Below are 20,555 nucleotides of genomic sequence, written 5' to 3' on the forward strand. Positions count from 1 at the left end.
TGAAGGGTAAGCAGAAGTTATCCAGGCAATAACATGGAAGGAGGAGTGAAGAGCAGTCCAGTGAGAGGCTGGTGGACAGAGTTTACTTGTAAGTGGGAAGGAACAGGAGTTGGGGTGGGAAAGCCTGCAGAGGCCAGATCATGATGGGCTTTGAAAACCAGGTTAAGCGGCAGGGTCATGACCTATTGGCAACAGGAAGCCGCTGACGGATTTTAATTAGAAAAACAGGATCAGATTTGGGTTTTAAGAAGATCAGCTACAGTGATTGAAGGACATAAGTAAGACTGGCAGCAGAGGAACCCTTAGGAGACGGGACAGCAGTCTGGACGACAGCAGTCCTGGGGTCATTTCCTGAAATGATGAGGAGAAGCACCAAAGTGATTGGTTGATGGATGATGGGAAGTGAAGCAAGAGTCGAGGATTTCCCCGGGTTTATGTCTTGAACAGAAATAGGAGAAACAACCAGTAGGAAGACAGGAAGGAACTTTTCTATTGCTGGAAAACTAAAAACTTGGAGGTACATGTTAACAAGTAGCCCTTAAAAAGATGAAAGTATAAAATCACAAATAGAACTTATTTTTTATTTTCTGCTTTACGTGAATGAATGCCTTTTCTCACCGGGAAGCCTTAGATGAACAGGTGTGCTTTTCTATATTCATTCGGGAGCAAAAATTCGGTTTTAATAATTAGTCTAACAGTTTATAGGCTACAGATAACTGAAGATCTCTCAAATGTTGGTTCATGTTGCTGCTAAAAGTCAGGCAATTTCTCACTGAATAAATAAAAATTCTGTGCACATCTGCATTTGTTCTGGTTGTTGTGTTCCAAGAAGCAGTTCAGGGATGCCTGCTTACGTTCTGATAGATGATTGAAGTTTATTCAGCCCCTAACTGTGAATTAAATATACAGCTGCAGGAGATGTCAGCAAAGTCACATAAAAGGATTCTGATTCACTGCTGTTATACTATTAAATAATCAGTGCTTGTGTCTCAGTGAATTGATGTAAAAGTGCCTTGTGGCTGTTCTTCCTACCAGGAGGTGCTTTAAAATGCCCTTTTTTTCTCTACCTGCATTAAAATCAAGAGGGCAGCATGGCTGCAATATAGATAGATACAGGTGGCCATATCAACTGAATGAAGTCACTCTTTTCAAAGAGTTCAGTATTTCCCATTTATCTGCTCTGTAACGATTCTTGGAATTCCTGGCTGATTATCATCAAATCTGTGTGCGACCAAAGAATGATCAGGCACAAGTCCTTCTTGTGGACCAAGATGCCATCTTAAAAGATCATGATAATGAATTTTTCAATTTCCTTTTTGTAGTCATCATACTTGTGGGAAGAAAATGTCCTGTTTCCATGTATGTTTGTTTAGGAGTTGTTGAAATACAACTTTTTGTAAAATCAGTCTCTTGCAAGTAAAGGAAAAGCAAATGCTATGTTGCTATTGTCAACATAGCACACTTGCCAGAGAGGCAGAGGCAGGGGAGAGGAGAGCAGCAGAGAAAAGAGAACAGGGGGTGGGAGTGGGGGAAGGGGCGGGGCAGAGAGAAGTAGAGAGAGGGAAAAAAATTTTTCCATTTTTAATTATTGTACAATATGATTATTAAATCTAACTATTTCCAACATGATTGGTAACCTTCTAGGACTATTTCTAATGTAAAGAAAAGTCTACCCTAACCAATACCACTATAAAGAAATGGTTCTATTTAAATAATTTGTTTCCATATAATTATCAGTGGCAAGACCTGAATCACAAGTTTCTTGTTATTTCAGCCAGTAAAACATTTCCATTTAAGGACTAGGGATGTAACTGAGTGAGAGAGTGCTCACCTAGCATGCTCAGGCCCTAGGTTCAATTCCCCAGATCCATAAAAATTATAAAATTTAAAAAATTTAAAAAGCCCTTTAACTAAGTGTAGGGAAAACAGGGGAATAGAGATATGAAAGGTTGAAAGAAGAGAGTCGGTGGGCATTTAAACACAGATCTTCTGTTCTCCCTCTAGGTAGTGACGTCAGACACAGTTAGATGGAGGTGTTTTCTTTCTTGAGAGGGCTGCTAAGTATCTTTGAGTTCTAGTATCCTCTTCCACAAAATACTAGACTATTTCTCATGAGGTGTTGTTGTAAGGACTAAATGTATATAAATTGCAAGTCACAGGGGCTCTGCAAGTACTCTAAGCAGCAATTGCTCTTCCTCTGCCTTCTGCCTTCCAAGACCCAAGACCCCAGTGATAAAAACACAGAAACAGAAAGAGAAAAATGAAGCGCTGACGTAGAAAAGCTTAAAAGGCCAATTAGTGTGTTACATTGCCCTTTTCTCTGACTGGACTCAAAGTACTTTTTCATAAATAATTTATTGTCTTCATCTCAGAATGTTGGGCTATGATTCCCAGCTATTATTTATTATGATAAAATATCAAGTCAGCAGAATGTTTTGAACTTCCAATACAGTATACACAGGTGAACCATCTATACTTTATTATATACTAATAAAGCACCTTGAGTGGAAGACATGATATAAAAATAGCAAACTCAAGGTGAAAGTTCAAGATTAAAATCTGCTGTGATGTTTGGCAAGCCTAGACAAATTGTAGATCTAAGCTTCTAAAGACCCTAAATTCCTTTTCCAAATTGGTTCAACTTCAAAAATATTTTTCTTTTATTTAATTTTATTCACTTTTCATTTCAGTCTTGAAACCCTGCTTCCTGTAGACAACAAATATTAAGTTGTTAGTGCAAAGAAGCACGGAACTGATTCTAAAGTAGTTCAATTGATTCCAGAAGAGTGAGTGTTTCCTTGTAGACAGGATACACGTGGGCTATAAATGCATCCTCATTTGTAACACCAAAGAAAAATAAAAGCCTTCTTCAAAAAAGAAAGAAAATCCCTACCCTAGATAGAACCTTGGGAATATGTCAAAATAATCAGGCAAGGCCATTTACCGATTAGAGTTCTCCAGAGCTGAAGGTTTCACATTAATAAGATGATCCAGGTCTTGGCTATTTAAAGAGACAAAGAAAAATTCAGGTTAGTGAAATGTTTTGCAGGTTGAAATCAATAAAGCCATGATACAAATCCACATCATCCAGGGACAACAGAGAGATCAAAATGGGATTAACTGCTTTTATTTGAGTACCTCTGATTGTTTCTGATTACTACAGGATTCACTTTGATGAAGTTATCCAGATCTTGGTTTCTTTAAATTAAAAAAAAAAAAGGTAAAGAGAGCATTTAGTGATAAAGTTATTTTTTTCCAACAATTAAAATATATTTTATTAGTGCATTTAAAAAATCGTTTTTAGTTTGTAGATGGATACAATACCTTTACTTTGTTTATTTATTTTTATATGGTGTTGAGGATCAAACCCAGTGCCTCACACATGCTAGCAAGAACTTTACCACTGAGCTACAACCTCAGCCCCTATTAGTGCATTTTAATTACACAGAATAATGTAAACAATGTGCTTCATCATATTAAAAGTAAATCAAAGAAACATCAGAAAATAACAATGTGTGAAAATTATTTGTATTTAAGTGAACTTTAAAATATAGTTATGATACATGCAATTAGAAACTTAAATATCAGGTGAAATTCAGTGATTGTTAGTTTTTAGTATGACTTTGTGTGTGTTATTATAATTACTTTACCATTTTAAGCTATTAAATGACTGACCAAGAAGAACACAAGCAGATGCTATCATACATAACAACTCAGATTAAATTATTTAAAATCAAACATGACAAAATGTTACAAATGAAAGTGATATAGAGTTGTTTTTTTTTTTTTTGGTAAAATTGTTAAGGTTATAAATCTGCTTGAAATTATAATAAAACAAAATACTCTTGACCAAAGTACATTTAAAATAAAAATGTATTCTATTACCTTTGGTTGTTTGTGAGAATTTCGGGATTCACTTTGATGAGCTTATCAAGATCTTGATTTCTTTAAGGGGGAAAAAAAAGATGAAGCAGCTTGGGTTAGAGATAATAGGATTTCAGGTCATTGTGAATGGAGGAGAGGATGACAGAGTGAGACATGGTCTTTTGATGTAGAACCTCCATGCAATGAGTCTTCTAACCCATCCAGAGGAGGAAGAATTATGCTGTGAGGGAAGGAAACTTACTCTGACTTCTTACACTTCACTGCAGAAGCACATCTATCTACAAGGATGTGCAGGCGAGGTACGTCCACAGCCAACACCCAGTGACTGACAATTTGTCACTCCAGAAGACTTCTACAATATTAAGAACTGATTCTAATGCCTTTGCCATTTCTTAAATTATATTGTAACTAAGGGTATCAATTCTTTGAAACAATAAGGTCTAAAACAGGTTTTATTCCTTATTCTTAACATAACTTTTTTTCCTTCTATTTTATTATTATTATTACTGTTATCATTATTATTTAGTGCTGAGGATGGAAGTGAGGCTCTTTACCATGCTAGGCAAGTATTCTACCACAGTAGTATGCTTCCTGCCCTTTTCTTTCCTCTATGACGACTAAAAACCTGAATTGAATTTAATTATTCATAGTTAAATTAGATACATCCTCTGAAAGTTGTTCACTCCCCATGGTACCAATTTCTTTTTTCAGCAAGAAATAGTATTTCCTCCCCTATGGTCTGTTCTCAGCCATTGCCTTGATATAACTCTAGTTTTAAGGACTACAAAGTGGTGATTATTTTCAGTGTCCCTCTAAACCCTTTTTTAATATATATTCAGAGAAATGCACGGCAAAGGCCTGGCAAGAGATTGCACAAGGCTGATAACCCCTGCATCCCCTTCCATCTGAGACAGCAACCAGTCTGTACCCATCTCCTGCAATCCTTTTTTCTTATCTAAAAACAAAATGCATTTTACTCAACAAAAAGATTGATGGGGTGGGGGGCGGCACTGGGGTTGTGGCTCAATGGTACAGGGCTCACCTAGCACGTGCAAGGCACTGGGTTCAATCCTCAGCACTAAATATAAATAAATAAAGAAATAAAGGTATAAAAAAATTGATGCAAGGTTACAAACGGAAAGTGCGTCATTTAGAGATGAATCCTTAAAAAGGCCTAGGGTCTACGTTCCCCTCCCCAGCCTCAATCTTTCCATGGAATGTGCTTCTCAGCTCATGACTCCATTCTGGAGATCTCTTCTGGTTCTCACATCTCCACAGTGGATGGAAAGTCCCTATCTGGACTTTTTTTGAATTAGCCTCTATATAATATACAAAATTAAAGATTATCTATTGGTATCTGCAAACATCATTAAAAGAATGATTGCCGAATGAGAACTAGCCCAAACATAATTTCTTCATATAAATTGATAGAAAAATATGTTATAAAAAGTACTGTGAGGATTAAGTGAGCTAGTAAAGATAAAAAAAAAGTGTCATAAAACAAAACTGTGCCATAAAAAAAAACAACTATGCCATAAAAACAAAGCTTAAAATTCGGTTAACTTCAAAATGTAAAAGAAAAAACTAACAAGGAATAAAACTTTGTAGAGGGGACAGTATGTTCAAAAGCCTTTTTGTACATATAAAATTAATCCCAATATATTTTAGTATAACTACATATAATACTCCTTAGCATAATTAAGAAGAGGGAGCATAGAAAATGCAAAAACAAACACAGGGGCTTCCATTTACACTTGTTCTGCTAAGCACAGAAGATTTGATCATCTATCATTCTAGATAAGAAATATTTAATATTTTATATTAATATTTATGTGCATGTAAATAGTATTTATATTTATATGAATAATATTTACATTAATATTACCAATTAATATTTTATAGATTACTATTTTGTAAAAACCAATAAGAAATGCATTTTCTTATTGGTCTTATTTCTTATTTTCTTATTGGCTGTATTTATATTACAGCCCAATACTCTCTCTTTTCCAGACAGACACGAACAGAATCACATATGGAAAATATGTGAATTACACAAAATAATACCCTACTCGATTAGAATTCTCACATTTTCTATTTGATTAAGCTTATTCAATTGAAGAGGTGAGGCTGATTATTACTCACTAAAATAACTACAACATCCTTGAATGAATGGTGACCCATGATTTGAGAAACTCTAGCTTAGAAAACAGATGTTAAGTCCTACTACTACTTCAACAAAAGGCAATGCCATGTGTTAATAAAATCAGGATCTTAGTAATAATGCTGAACTGTCTTGGTTGACAGCATAGGCAATTTATCTCAATGAATTGAAAACAACAAAATATTGACTTTTTTTCTTGACCTGAGTCCTGATAAAAAAGGAATCTAATATCTAAATTTTATCCAGGGAATATGTAACATCTTTCCTACTCAAGTTACTGCTTTCATTAATTTTGCTTTCAGGGTGTGGCAAAGAATGCATTCTAATGCATTAGAGCTAGTATTGTGACTTCTGAAGGTTTAAATGCTGTAAGACGTTTTGCATACTGTGCCATTGTCATTCATGAAGTAATTCTTCACATGACACTGTGAAAACAGTAGAGGGCACATCCTGGTTGTCCCACAATAAGAGCAGCAATCCTATCTGTTCGTCTCCACTATTTCCTGAGGTGTTTAATTAACTTTCATTTACTTCAAGATCAAACTCGGGTGCTGTGGTTGTAAAGATCAGAGTTGGGCTGAGAGTTATAAGAACTCCTAGGAGATGATGGGATTTTTGCTCTCTGGCCTCAGTATTCTCATTTCTATATGAGGAGCTTGGATTGGATAATCTCTAAGGCTCTGCTCATCACTGGCTTCTATTCCAGGACTCCATGAATATGAATTTTACTTCCTATCGTGTTTATTATATCCTCTTTTAATGCTTCTTTTTTCTTTTTAAATGCAATTCACTGACAATATATTCTATATTCAGCAAGCAGTACATGAGTGCTCTGAAATGTAATATATTAAACTGACAACCTATTATTGTCTTGGAGTAACATCTCTGTGCCCCTGGTACATAATTAGCTTTAATCTATGTTAATTGCCTGCTGTTAATAAGATTGAGTATGACTACTGAATTCTCTTTTTGGTGTCCACAGCCTATAATTATACCTAATGTGCAACTAATGATACCTAGTCTTAAATTGTGAACCCAGTAGGTGTTCGGTAATTATTCACTGCTTAGGAGATCACAGAACTACTATCAGTCTTACACTGATTTTCTCTGTGACCCTGGTCAAATCACTTAACCTTTCCATGTCCTAATTTCCTCTTTGACAAAATGAGCAATTTCAGCTGGAACAGTGGTTTTCAAAATTGTTCAAATTAACGAGGCTAGGATTCTCTGAGGTTTCTTTCTTCTTTTTTTTTTTTAAAGGTAACAACAAAACTTAAAAAGGAAATCATGAAAATATTTCTAAGATTTCTAAGAGTAAGGTGTAATGATGATGTGAAAATTTTCATATAATCAGGAACAAAAAGAGAATTTCATTATCTTAGAGAGACTACTTACAAAATTACCAAATTTTTGGTCCACCAAACCCTGTAAAGATCAATGAACCTCAAAGTTCTGGTGTTGCCCAGGAAACACTTCCAAAAGGATGTAAATGATACTACCAATGAGTCTAATGAAGCTTATAGGTCTATTTTTTAAATTAACTATCACTAAGAATTTAAATTCTAGAGACAAAAGTATTAATATCAATGCCACACAAAAACAAAACAAAACAGCTCTTGGACTGGCTCTGTTCCTAGCACCTCCTTCTCCAATCATTCCCTTCAACTGCTTTATACTTGAGGCTGAGGAAAGAGATGGGGCCACCATTCATTGTCATCAGCAGCCTCTTTCTTGCAATTAACAAATTCTGTTGTTAACAACTAGGTTTCCAGGGACATATAAAAACTGTGATGATATTTCAAGATCTATATCTAATTTGCCCATAGAATGATTATGTCATTTATATTCACACTGTGCTTAGTTATAAAGAAGGAAAACCAAACAAGTAAATAATATTCTTCTCTTACCCAGAGGTGCTTTGGACAGCTTTGGGGTTTACATTAATAAGTTCATCAAGACCTTGTTCACTAAAAAACAAAATAAAATAAAGTTCAGAGCCAATAAGAAATCAGCAAGTATAATGACTGGTGGGTTTTTTAAAAAAATTAATTTTTATTTTTTTTAACAATTATAAATTATTCAATGGAAACTAAAATCTAAAAAGTAATAAGTTTATTGAGTTTCTACTTTCAATACACAGTTGCTGTTTTCTAATACTCAGAGCAACTCACTGAGGTAGACACTATCATACCCTATGAAGAAATTGAGTTTCACAAAGACACTTCCTGGGGCTATATACCTAAGCAGTGGCTGAGGGTGACCCAAACATAAATTGTAACAAATTTCCACCCTCCTGCACCCTAAGAGGCTTCCTCTCTTATATTCATGGCAATTCCTTCCATCTGCACAATGTTTTCACCATTATCTTCAAAATAATTTTATAAAAAATGGTTTGAATTTTCTCTGTTATACATTTATTAACTTTTGCTCCAATGTGTAACAGTCTTAATTTCTTTCTTAATATCTCTCTCTCTCTCTCTCTCTCTCTCTCTCTCTCTCTCTCTCTCTCTCTTGTACTGGGTATTGAAATCAGGGGCATTTAATCATCAGCCTTTGTTTTTTTTGAGACAGAGTTTTGCTAAATTGCTGAGGCTGGTTTTGAACTCTTAATCCTCCTGTCTCAGCCTCCTCCAGCGCAGCTAGGATTACAATCATGTGACTGTAACAGGTTTTAATTTCTCAAGAACAGAAGAAATTCAATGTCATGCAAAAATATTATTTTCAAGTGTAAGAGTGTTATATTCCCACTTTTTTCAACCAAGTCATTTAAAAATTAATTCCTGGGCTGGGATTGTGGCTCAGCAGTATTCACCTCGAACGGGTGGACCCGGGTTCTATCCTCAGCACCACATAAAAATAAAGGCATTAAAAATTAATTCCTGGGCGGCAGAGGCCTACGCCGCGGAGGCGCATACCGCTGGGACCCGGACCTGCATCCAGTCGCTGCGGGTGTCGGCGGAGCCGCTTTCCCTTCATGCCTCGCCCTGGGACGCGGTCCTGAGCTTGCTGGCTGCAGGGTATTCCTAGCCTTATAAAATGAGTTAAGAAGTATTCCCGGAGATCCAACATGGCGGCCGGCGTGGAGAGATCAAGTCTCTGACCTCTTCAGCTGTGCGGGCATAGGGAGTCGTGGGCATAGGGAGTCGTAAACTGTCTAAATGCTGTTTGCTCAGGATCACTAGGCAATGCTGAGCTGACATGGATCTGGGGCGAACAGTTTGGGCCTCTCAGAACACACACTGAGCCCGGATCAGCTGCATTCAAGCTCCGATTCGCCTGCTTCTCGTGACTCAGCACTAAGGATCCCGCTGAAATAACTGGTCGGCCCTCCTGAACTTACAGAGGTAAAAGCCAACCGAGCCTTTATAGGCAGTGGCCACAGGATTGAAACGGGACTTGGGAGAGACAATCAGGACCCACCCGTTGCATTGGTCACCTGGCAAAGGGAACAAACGGTCACCATTTGCATGGATACCACCATGGCAGAGAACTGACGTCAAGGGCAGAGGAGATAACTTCATTGAAACCAGCAGTGACAGTGACTTCTTCCCTTCCCTTCTAATACCTTTCCTCCCAAGCATCAAATAAATTTATAGGAGTAAACAGTAACTCAGCAGTCAAACAGAACAAGAAGTAACATGAGCAGCATAAAAAAGCAAGGAAGAAAAGGAGTACAAACAATGTAGGACAGCCTAAATATTCAGGGGGACCTAGAGTCATCAGAATAATGGCCATATAAAGAACTCAAGGAACACCTTAGACAGATGGAATGGAACCTTATAGAGGATATGAGACAGCAAATTCAAACAGTGAAAGAACACATTGAAAATGAATTACATAAACAGATAAAAGAAGAAGTTAAGCATCTTCATCAGGAGATAGAGATTATAAAAAAAAATCAAACAATAATTCTAGAAATGAAGGAAATGATAAATCAAATTAAAAACTCAATTGAGAGTATCACAAACAGAGTGGAGCAAGTAGAAACCAGAACGTCAGATAATGAAGACAAAATATATCATCTTGAAAAGAGTCTAGCCAACTCAGAAAGGCTGGTAAAAAAATCACGAGAAAAATATCCAAGAGATATGGGATAACATAAAAAAAACAAACTTATGAGTCATCGGGATAGAGGAAGGTACAGAGATTCAAACCAAAGGAATGAGTAACATGCTGAATGAAATAATTACAGAAAACTTTCCAGAAATAAAAAAGGAAACGGATATACAAATTGTAGATGCATACAGGACACCGAGCACACAAAATCACAATAGACCAATGCCAAGACACACTGTTATGAAGATAGCCAATATACAGAACAAAGAGAAAATATTAAAAGCTACAAGAGAAAGGAGACAGATTAAATTCAGGGGTAAACCAATAAGGTTAACAACGGATTTTTTATCACAGATGCTGAAAGCGAGAAGATCCTGGAACAACATATTTCAAACACTGAAAGACAATGGATGCCAACCAAGAATTCTGTATCCAGCAAAATTAAGCTTCAGGTACAACAACGAAATAAAAATCTTTCATGATAAACAAAAGCTAAAAGAATTTGCAGCCAGAAAACCAGCAATGCAAAGCGTCTTGAGCAAAACAGTACACGAGGAAGAAATGAAAAACAACAACCAAAACCATCACTGGGAAGTGCCTCAGTAATGACAGAGGGCGGGGGGGGGGGAAAGCTAATCATGGAGAAACAAACTAAATTGAAAAAAAAAAGATAAATAATCAAACATGTCTGGCAGTACAAACCATATATCAATAGTAACTCTAAATGTTAATGGCTTAAACTCTCCAATAAAGCAACATAGGCTGGAAACATGGATTAAAAAAACAAATCCAACAATATGTTGCCTCCAGGAGACACATCTGATTGGAAAAGACATACACAGGCTGAAGGTGAAAGGTTGGGAAAAATATACCATGCACATGGTCCTTGTAAGCAAGCAGGGGTGGCCATCCTCATATCGAATAAAATCGACTTCAAGACTAAGTTAATCAAAAGGGATAAAGAAAGACATTATATACTGTTAAAAGGAATCATTCACCAACAAGACATAACAATTATCAATATTTATGCACCAAATAATGGTGCTGCGACATTCATAAAACAAATTCTCCTCAAATAGACCACAACACAATAATTATGGGTGACTTCAACACACCTCTCTCACCATTGGACAGATCCTCCAAACAAAAGTTGAATAAAGAAACTATAGAACTCAATATCAATAACCTAGACTTAACTGACATATATAGAATATATCAACCATCATCAAGTGAATATACTTTTTTCTCAGCATCACATGGATCCTTCTCAAAAATAGACCATATATTATGCCATAGGGTAACCCTCAGTAAATATAAAGGGGTGGAGATAATACCATGCATTTTATCTGATCATAATGGAATGAAACTGGAAATCAATGATAAAAGAAGGAAGGAAAAATCATGCATCACATGGAAAATGAACAATATGTTACTGAATGATCAATGGGTTACAGAAGACATAAAGGAGGAAATCAAAAAACTCTTAGAGATAAATGAAAATACAGACACAACATATAGGAATCTATTGCACACAATGAAAACAGTTTTAAGAGGGAAATTCATTGCCTGGAGATCATTCCTCAAAAAAAGGAAAAACCAACAAATAAATGAGCTCACACTTCATCTCAAAGCCCTAGAAAAGGAAGAGCAAAACAACAGCAAATGTAGCAGAAGGCAAGAAATAATTAAAATCAGAGTGGAAATCAACAAAATTGAAACAAAAGAAACTATTGAAAAAATTAACAAAACTAAAAGTTGATTCTTCGAAAAATAAATAAGATCGACAGACCCTTAGCCATGCTAACGAAGAGAAGAAGAGAGAGAACTCAAATTACTAACATACGGGATGAAAAAGGCAATATCACAACAGATGCTACAGAAATACAGAAGACAATTAGAAATTATTTTGAAAACCTATATTCCAATAAAATAGAAGATAGTGAAGACATCGATAAATTTCTTAAGTCATATGATTTGCCCAGACTGAGTCAGGAGGATACACACAATTTAAACAGACCAATATCAATGGATAAAATAGAAGAAGCAATCAAAAGACTACCAACCAAGAAAAGCCCAGGACCGGATGGGTATACAGTGGAGTTTTACAAAACCTTTAAAGAAGAATTAATACCAATACTTTTCAAGTTATTTCAGGAGACAGAAAAAGAAGGAGCTCTGCCAAATTCATTCTATGAGGCCAACATCACCCTGATTCCGAAATCAGACAAAGACACCTCAAAGAAAGAAAACTACAGACCAATATCTCTGATGAACCTAGATGCAAAAATCCTCAATAAAATTTTGGCGAATCGGATTCAAAAACATATCGAAAAAAATTGTGCACCATGATCAAGTAGGATTCATCCCTGGGATGCAAGGATGGTTCAATATACGGAAATCAATAAATGTTATTCACTACATCAATAGACTTAAAGATAAGAACCATATGATCATCTCGATAGATGCAGAAAAAGCATTTGACAAAGTACAGCATCCCTTTATGTTCAAAACACTAGAAAAACTAGGGATAACAGGAACTTTCCTCGACATTATAAAAGCTATCTATGCTAAACCTCAGGCTAGCATCATCCTAAATGGAGAAAAATTGAAGGCATTCCCTCTAAAATCTGGAACAAGACAGGGATGCCCTCTATCACCACTTCTATTCAATATAGTTCTCGAAACACTGGCCAGAGCAATTAGACAGACGAAAGAAATTAAAGGCATAAAAATAGGAAAAGAAGAACTTAAATTATCACTATTTGCAGGTGACATGATTCTATACCTAGAAGACCCAAAGGGGTCCACAAAAAAACTATTAGAACTAATAAATGAATTCAGCAAAGTGGTAGGATATGAAATCAACATGCATAAATCAAAGGCATTTCTGTATATCAGCGACAAAACTTTGGAAACTGAAATGAGGAAAAACACTCCATTCACAATATCCTCAAAAAAAATAAAATACTTGGGAATCAACCTAACAAAAGAGGTGAAAGATTTATACAATGAAAACTACAGAACCCTAAAAAGAGAAGTAGAAGAAGATCATAGAAGATGGAAAAATATACCCTGTTCATGGATAGGCAGAACTAACATCATCAAAATGGCGATATTACCAAAAGCTCTCTATAGATTTAATGCAATGCCAATCAAAATCCCAAAGGCATTTCTTGTAGAAATAGATAAAGCAGTCATGAAATTCATATGGAAAAATAAAAGACCCAGAATAGCAAAAGCAATTCTAAGCAGGAAGTGTGAATCAGGAGGTATAGCGATACTAGATTTCAAACTACTACAGAGCAATAGTAACAAAAACAGCATGGTACTGGTACCAAAACAGGCGGGTGGACCAATGGTACAGAATAGAGGACACAGAGACCAATCCACAAAACTACAACTATCTTATATTTGATAAAGGGGCTAAAAGCATGCAATGGAAGAAGGATAGCATCTTCAACAAATGGTGCTGGGAAAACTGGAAATCCATATGCAACAAAATGAAATTGAATACTCTCCTCTTGCCATGCACAAAAGTTAACTCAAAGTGGATCAAGGAGCTAGATATCAAATCAGAGACTCTGCATCTGATAGAAGAAAAAGTTGGCTCTGATCTACATATTGTGGGGTCGGGCTCCAAATTCCTTAATAGGACACCCATAGCACAAGAGTTAATAACAAGAATCAACAAATGGGACTTACTTAAACTGAAAAATTTTTTCTCAGCAAGAGAAACAATAAGAGAGGTAAATATGGAGCCTACATCATGGGAACAAATCTTTACTCCTCACACTTCAGATAGAGCCCTAAGATCCAGAGTATACAAAGAACTCAAAAAATTAGAAAATAAGAAAATGAATAACCCAATCAACAAATGGGCCAAGGACCTGAACAGACACTTCTCAGAGGAGGACATACAGTCAATCAACAAGTACATGAAAAAATGCTCACCATCTCTAGCAGTCAGAGAAACACAAATCAAAACCACCCTAAGATACCATCTCACTCCAGTAAGAATGGCAGCCCTTATGAAGTCAAACAACAATAAGTGCTGGCGAGGATGTGGAGAAAAGGGTACTCTTGTACCTTGCTAGTGGGACTGCAAACTGGTGCGGCCAATTTGGAAAGCAGTATGGAGATTCTTGGGAAAGCTGGGAATGGAACCACCATTTCACCCAGCTATTGCCCTTCTCGGACTATTCCCTGAAGACCTTAAAAGAGCGTACTACAGGGATACTGCCACATCGATGTTCATAGCAGCACAATTCACAATTGCTAGACTGTGGAACCAACCCAGATGCCCTTCAATACATGAATGGATAAAAAAAAATGTGGCATTTATACACCATGGAGTATTACACAGCATTAAAAAATGACAAAATCATGGAATTTGCAGGGAAATGGATGGCACTAGAGCAGATTATGCTTAGTGAAGCTAGCCAATCCCTAAAGAACAAATACCAAATGTCTTCTTTGATATAATGAGAGCAACTAAGAACAGAGCAGGGAGGAAGAGCAGGAAGAAAAGATTAACATTAAACAGAGACATGAGGTGGGAGGGAAAGGGAGAGAAAAGGGAAATTGCATGGAAATGGAAGGAGACCCTCATTGTTATACAAAATTACATATAAGAGGTTGTGAGGGGAATGGGAAAATAAACAAGGAGAGAAATGAATTACAGTAGATGGGGTAGAGAGAGAAGATGGAAGGGGAGGGGAGGGAGGATAGTAGAGGATAGGAAAGGTAGCAGAATACAACAGTTACTAATAGGGCATTATGTAAAAATGTGGATGTGTAACTGATGTGATTCTGCAATCTGTATTTGGGGTAAAAATGGGAATTCATAACCCACTTGAATCTAATGTATGAAATATGATATGTCAAGAGCTTTGTAATGTTTTGAACAACCAATAAAAAAAGAAAAAAAATTAATTCCTTGGGTCTATTATAGGGTAGAAAGCCCAAATTCTTTGGTTTATTGTGTTTTATGAACTTATATTAGTTTAAATTTACACTTATAATCTATTTGTGTTATCATTGTATCAAAAGAATTGCTCAAGTAGTAATTATACTAAATGGGCTTTGGTATTATCATTTTAAACAATATTATAATGAATAAGATGATTAATAATGAAAAAAAACTTGTCTACTATTATTACACATCAAGAAATCCATGTACCAGGCATAGTGGAGCCACCTGTAATCCCAGTGGCTCTGGAGGTGGAAGTATAAGAATTTTGAGTTCAAAGGCAGCTTCAGCAAGTTAGAAACTTAATGAGACTCTGTCTCTAAATAAAAAACAAAAAGGGCTGGGGATATGGCTCAGTGGTTAAGCACCCCTAGGTTCAATCCTCAATACAAAAAAAAAAAAAAAAGAATCAATGTGTTCTTTGTTTTCATGTACCCTTTCAAAGTGCCCTTAATCAATAATCTTTCTTTCTCTCTCCATTATTTTTAATATAAATTGAAACATTGTACAGGAGTCTTTAATAATTAATGTTAACAAGCTTACCTTTTGTTTGCTGAGGGGGTCACTTTGATAAGATTGTCCAGATCTTGGTTCCTAAAAATAAGTTCAGGTCAACTAAAATCAATCATTTTTTTTACTTTTTAACCTTAGTATTGAATCAATGACTACTGTTAACTTAAAAATCCATCATCTCTTGAATTCACTTTTTAGCCCCTGTAAAAATGTAGTTTATGGAACCACCATTTGACCCAGCTATCTCACTCCTTGGTCTACCCAAAGGACTTAAAATCAGCATACTACAGTGATGCAACCTCAATGTTTTTAGCACCACAATTCACAATAACTAAACTATGGAACCAACCTAGGTACCCTTCTCTAGAAGAATAGATGGATGGATAAAGAAACTGTGCTATATAGATACAATGGAATATTACTCAGCCTTAAAGAAGAATGAAATTGTGGCATTTACAGGTAAATGGATGAAATTGGAGAACATGATGCTGAGTGAAGTAAGCCAATCCACCCAAAACAAAGGCCAAATGTTTTCTCTGATAAGGGAGAGGTGGGGCAAGGGGAAAATGGAGGAACTTTGGACTAGGCAGAAGGGAGGGAGGGAATGAGAGGGGATGTTGGGAGAGAAGATGGTGGAATGAGACAAATATTATTGCTCTATGCATGGGTATGAGTGAACATATGGTGTGACTCAAGATCATGTACAACAATAAATGAAAAATTGTGTTCCATTTGTGTAAAAAATAAAATAAAATAATAACATATTTTAAAAAGAGTAAAAAAACACACCAAAAAACATAGCTTCTATCAATTTACTTCATGAGCACCATTGACTATGTGGGAATTTAATTTTACTCATGTTTCTGTCAAGTCTAACACAAAGCAGAATTTCTTTTAAACTTCTTACTTTCCATATTATATTTGTGTAGTCGAATTAGCATTTAGAATAGTTTTGGAGGTTATAATGAGAAACAGAAAAATATGAAACTATATCATTACTCAGTGGTCCTTGCTTCCTCCCCCTTCCAAAACACAAACCAGTAATAACAACTGAGACTTTTAAAACATGATTTCCTGATTCTAACTTATGTAAGTAATACGTATGTCTTTATTTATATGTATGTATATACACATATGATATAATTCTGTGCTACTCTAAGGTATTAAATAAATCATTTTAGAATCACACTTCATGTAGCCAAAGCATAACAAGCAAGATTTCAGACTATATAATTTATGTTTTTATTTTAAACTATTGAATATTGAGGCAATCATAGCTCTAAAGATATACTGTTATAACACTGGACTCTCACACCAACCCTAACAACAAATAGCCTGAACAAAAAGTCTTATTTGATATACTTTATTATTAGACAATGCATTAAATATCATAAAGCAAAAAAGAGACCAGAAAGACTTTATCATTTAACTAATCTTTGGGACTAACCTATGAACTCATTTTATTGTGTATCTATCCTCTGATATAAATTACTATATTCTATTATTGCTAAACTATATTATATTATCATTTGTGGGTTAAAAATTGTTGAATGTCAGTATTTTTGTAATTTTTAACTTAACAGGATAATTTCTTCAGTATCTTCTTTAAGAATCAAGTGGTGATATGGGGATTCAAAAATGAAGAAAAATAATAGCACCAATAATACTAATAGATAATATTTAATAAATAAGTATTTGAGCAAGAAATACTTTATAAGCAAGATCGCATTTAATCTTTCTAGTAACTCCTGATGAGGGTTAACTCCTGGTTTTACGATAAAGAAACTGAAGCTGAAAGATTAAGCAATTTGTTCATGACTACACAACTAGCAACTGTACTCAAAAATCTCACTGTCAAGTAGAAGAAATGAATACACAACCATGCAATGAGTGTCAGCATGCAGCTTCTAGGAAAGACCACCTTCACCTTTAGAAACTAAGTCATCCTGGGAAAGGGACAAAAGACAATAGCTACTCCCTTCATCTGTAATGTAGACTGTTTTTTGGTCTTCAGATTGAGTGTCTGACCATAAAGTTGATTTCCTCTTGGGTGCACAAACTCTGAAGATGGTCGAGCACTAAGCATTCCGAGATCATCAGTTTAATCATATAAAATGAATGAAACTATATATGCAATAGGACAGCCAGCTATGTTTTCCAAGTGGCCTCAAATGCATTCAGAGTTGACCCTCCTCTCCCTTCTAAATAAAACAATATCTAGTCTAAGGGCCAGCAAACTATGGCCCTCGGGCTAAATTCTGCCTGGTTTTTCAGCCGTTTTATAGGAACATGGCCATGTCCTTGTGTTTGCAAGATATTTTCTATGGCTGCTCTCACAGTACTGGTGGAGCTGACTACGTAGTTAAAGGAGAGACTGAACTATTGACTACCTAACCTTTTCACACAAAGCTTCTGATATCTGATCTAGTCAAAATAAGCTCTGTTTGATGGCTATTTACTATAAAAATAGAAAACATTTCTATATGTAAAGTGAAAGAGAAAATCTGTCAGAAAGAAGGTATGGTCTCGGTATCTTTCATGTCTAACTCATACTCGAACTTACATAACAATATAGGTATATAACTTCATGGTTTTGTTGTCTATTTTCTTAACATGCTGTGCCTTAGAGAAAATTCTCTTTGTATGAAAACCAAATGTCATTCTTTGCATTCTTTATTATTTCGATGAACTGAATATGATTTTTAAGAAATGATCTCTCAACTTCAGGATAGTTTGGGTGGTAAACAATAAGAAGAAGGAATAAACAGTGGACGAAGAAGGAAGGAGAAACTTTTATCATCTGAGGACTTTTCTTTAGGTTGCTTAGCTTTAGGAAATTGTTCTTATTTTTTATTTTTTGTAGTTGTAGATGGATAACATACCTTTATTTTATTTATTTATTTTTGTGCGATGCTAAGGATCAAACCCAGTGCCTGACTCATGTTAGGCAAGTGCTCTGCCACTGAGCTACAGCCCCAGCCCATAAAATTGTTTGGGGATGATGTTTCTTTCCATAGGGAATCCCCATCTCTTTTTAGAAAACCACAAGGTGGAATACAAATCCCACACTGGAAGGGTCACTCTGGTATTTCAAAGAATTATCTTTCCTGCAAAAACCCACAGCCAGGGATCCCCCAAGCAAGGCCCTGCACACCAGTCCCTGGGATGGTGACAGAGGAAATACTTATCTGGGGTCCCATCATTGATTGTCTCTATGGTGAGGCAGTGCATTCCATCCTATTTTTAAAGTTGGATACAAAAACCAACAAACAAAACAGGGTGAAATAGAAGACTTTCACAAACCTTACCCTGATTTGATCCTGTTTGTTTCAGGAGCCACTTGGATGAGGTTGTCAAGACTTTGGCCCCTTTAGAACATGGGAGAAATGATCAGGTCAGTGGTAGATATTCATCAAATCGTCATAAATATTTTTTTGAAACTGAGAAAACCTTTTTGTTATAAAATAGTCATTAAAACAGAGACCATCTCAAAAGGTTGAAGTTTTTTTAGTGATATCTATTAATCATCTATCAATATCTGCATAGGAATAACGGATAATAACTAGTATCTTAGGATTTTTTTTCACTTTTCATATGATTGCTATGATTTATGAAATTTAACCCTCACGCCGATCCTATGACACAGGAGGTATTAACATCATAGTTCAGTAGAAGAAAAACTTGAGACACAGTATCTTCTCACATGGCTGGGTGATCTAGTTCCAGAATGCTTGGACTTTACCACAACACCAACCACCCGATTGGAACTTAGTACCTGAAGGAGTGATGGAAGTATCTAGAAAGCAGCCAGCCCGATTTCCTTATTTTGAGGATGAGAAAACTGAAGCACACACAGAAGTGACTAGCTCCAGACCACACAAGTTCAAGGGCCAGAGCCAAGACTGACCTCTATCTAACAATTCCAGCCTAGTTCTCTTTCCCAGCTACTGTGCCATCCCTTCTGCTTGGGGAAATCAAGCCAACCAATAAAAATGTCATCTCCATCCTGGGAAAACCACTGTGGGCCTCGTTGACCAAATGTACCTTCATTGCATCAGCAATCGATTGGCTAAGATCTTAAACTTTTCAAATCTGAGGAAGTCAGTGTTACAGGGTTTTCTTGACAATCATGGGTTCAGCATCAGTCAGCCAAAAGGATGACTTAATTGTACTTTTAAGCTTTGGTTATGAGGAAATGAAAAAGAGGAGCTTATTAAATCTTACCCTTGCATGCCTCTTCCTGTTGATGGACTTACTCTGACGAGGTTATTAAGGTCTTTGGAACTTTAAACAGACAAACACACACACCATAAATAAAAAATGGAATTAAATTCATTGACTCTTTTGATTAAAGCAATATATGTGTTCAAGATGAATTTTACTACAGTTTTAACAGAGATCAATACTAGTTTTTCCCTTTAAAAGAGTAAACATTTTGAGCTTCATACAAATCACTGATATACTGGCTTGGTTTTGCATTTATAGTCAAAATAAAACTATAAAATCAGAACAAGATTGGGTTTTCTAAAAAATAATTGATTCAAGCACAATGTAACGATTTGCCTAAAACTCTTGCCCAGTTTCTATAAGCATTTCACCTAATGTTATCGCTGTAACTAAATTGTTTTGTTGGTAAAATTCACCTGTAGTACCTTTTTGTTTTAAAGGTATTTTATATCCATTATTACACTTGATTCTTAACAACTATCCAGTGCCAAAAGCAGAATGAATATTATGGACCTCATTCTGGAAAAGAAACTATGACTCAAACTGGACACTGTAGTGCACGCCTGTAATCCCAGTGACTTGGGAGGCTCAGGCAGGAGGATGGCAAGTTTGAGGCCAGCCTCAGCAACTTAGTGAGAGCTGTCAAAAATTAAATCAAATCAAATAAAAATGGCTGGGGATAAAGCTCAATGGTAAAGCATTTCTAGGTTCTCTAGTTCCAGAAAAAGAAAAGAAAGAAAGAAG

General features: G+C 35.9%; 1 protein-coding gene across 9 annotated transcripts in view; it reads right to left on the bottom strand.

The window, feature by feature from the left end:
• The window catches only part of Scel (sciellin), a 156,965-nt gene that overhangs the window by 21,353 nt on the left and 115,057 nt on the right, over positions 1 to 20,555 (bottom strand). For 7 of the 9 annotated variants that reach the window (XM_078015763.1, XM_078015765.1, XM_078015762.1 and 4 more), the window contains 7 exons: positions 19,809 to 19,868; positions 18,893 to 18,952; positions 15,615 to 15,665; positions 7,954 to 8,013; positions 3,886 to 3,945; positions 3,139 to 3,198; positions 2,945 to 3,001 (listed from right to left, as the gene is read on the bottom strand). In XM_078015763.1, coding sequence (XP_077871889.1) covers positions 2,945 to 3,001; positions 3,139 to 3,198; positions 3,886 to 3,945; positions 7,954 to 8,013; positions 15,615 to 15,665; positions 18,893 to 18,952; positions 19,809 to 19,868 — 408 coding nt within the window. The remainder of the gene's footprint in view (positions 1 to 2,944; positions 3,002 to 3,138; positions 3,199 to 3,885; positions 3,946 to 7,953; positions 8,014 to 15,614; positions 15,666 to 18,892; positions 18,953 to 19,808; positions 19,869 to 20,555) is intronic. The other 2 variants (XM_040281367.2, XM_078015767.1) reach the window with 2 other exon arrangements.

Source organism: Ictidomys tridecemlineatus, chromosome 6 (genome assembly GCF_052094955.1).
Source record: "Ictidomys tridecemlineatus isolate mIctTri1 chromosome 6, mIctTri1.hap1, whole genome shotgun sequence".
NCBI classification, from domain to species: Eukaryota; Metazoa; Chordata; class Mammalia; order Rodentia; family Sciuridae; genus Ictidomys; species Ictidomys tridecemlineatus.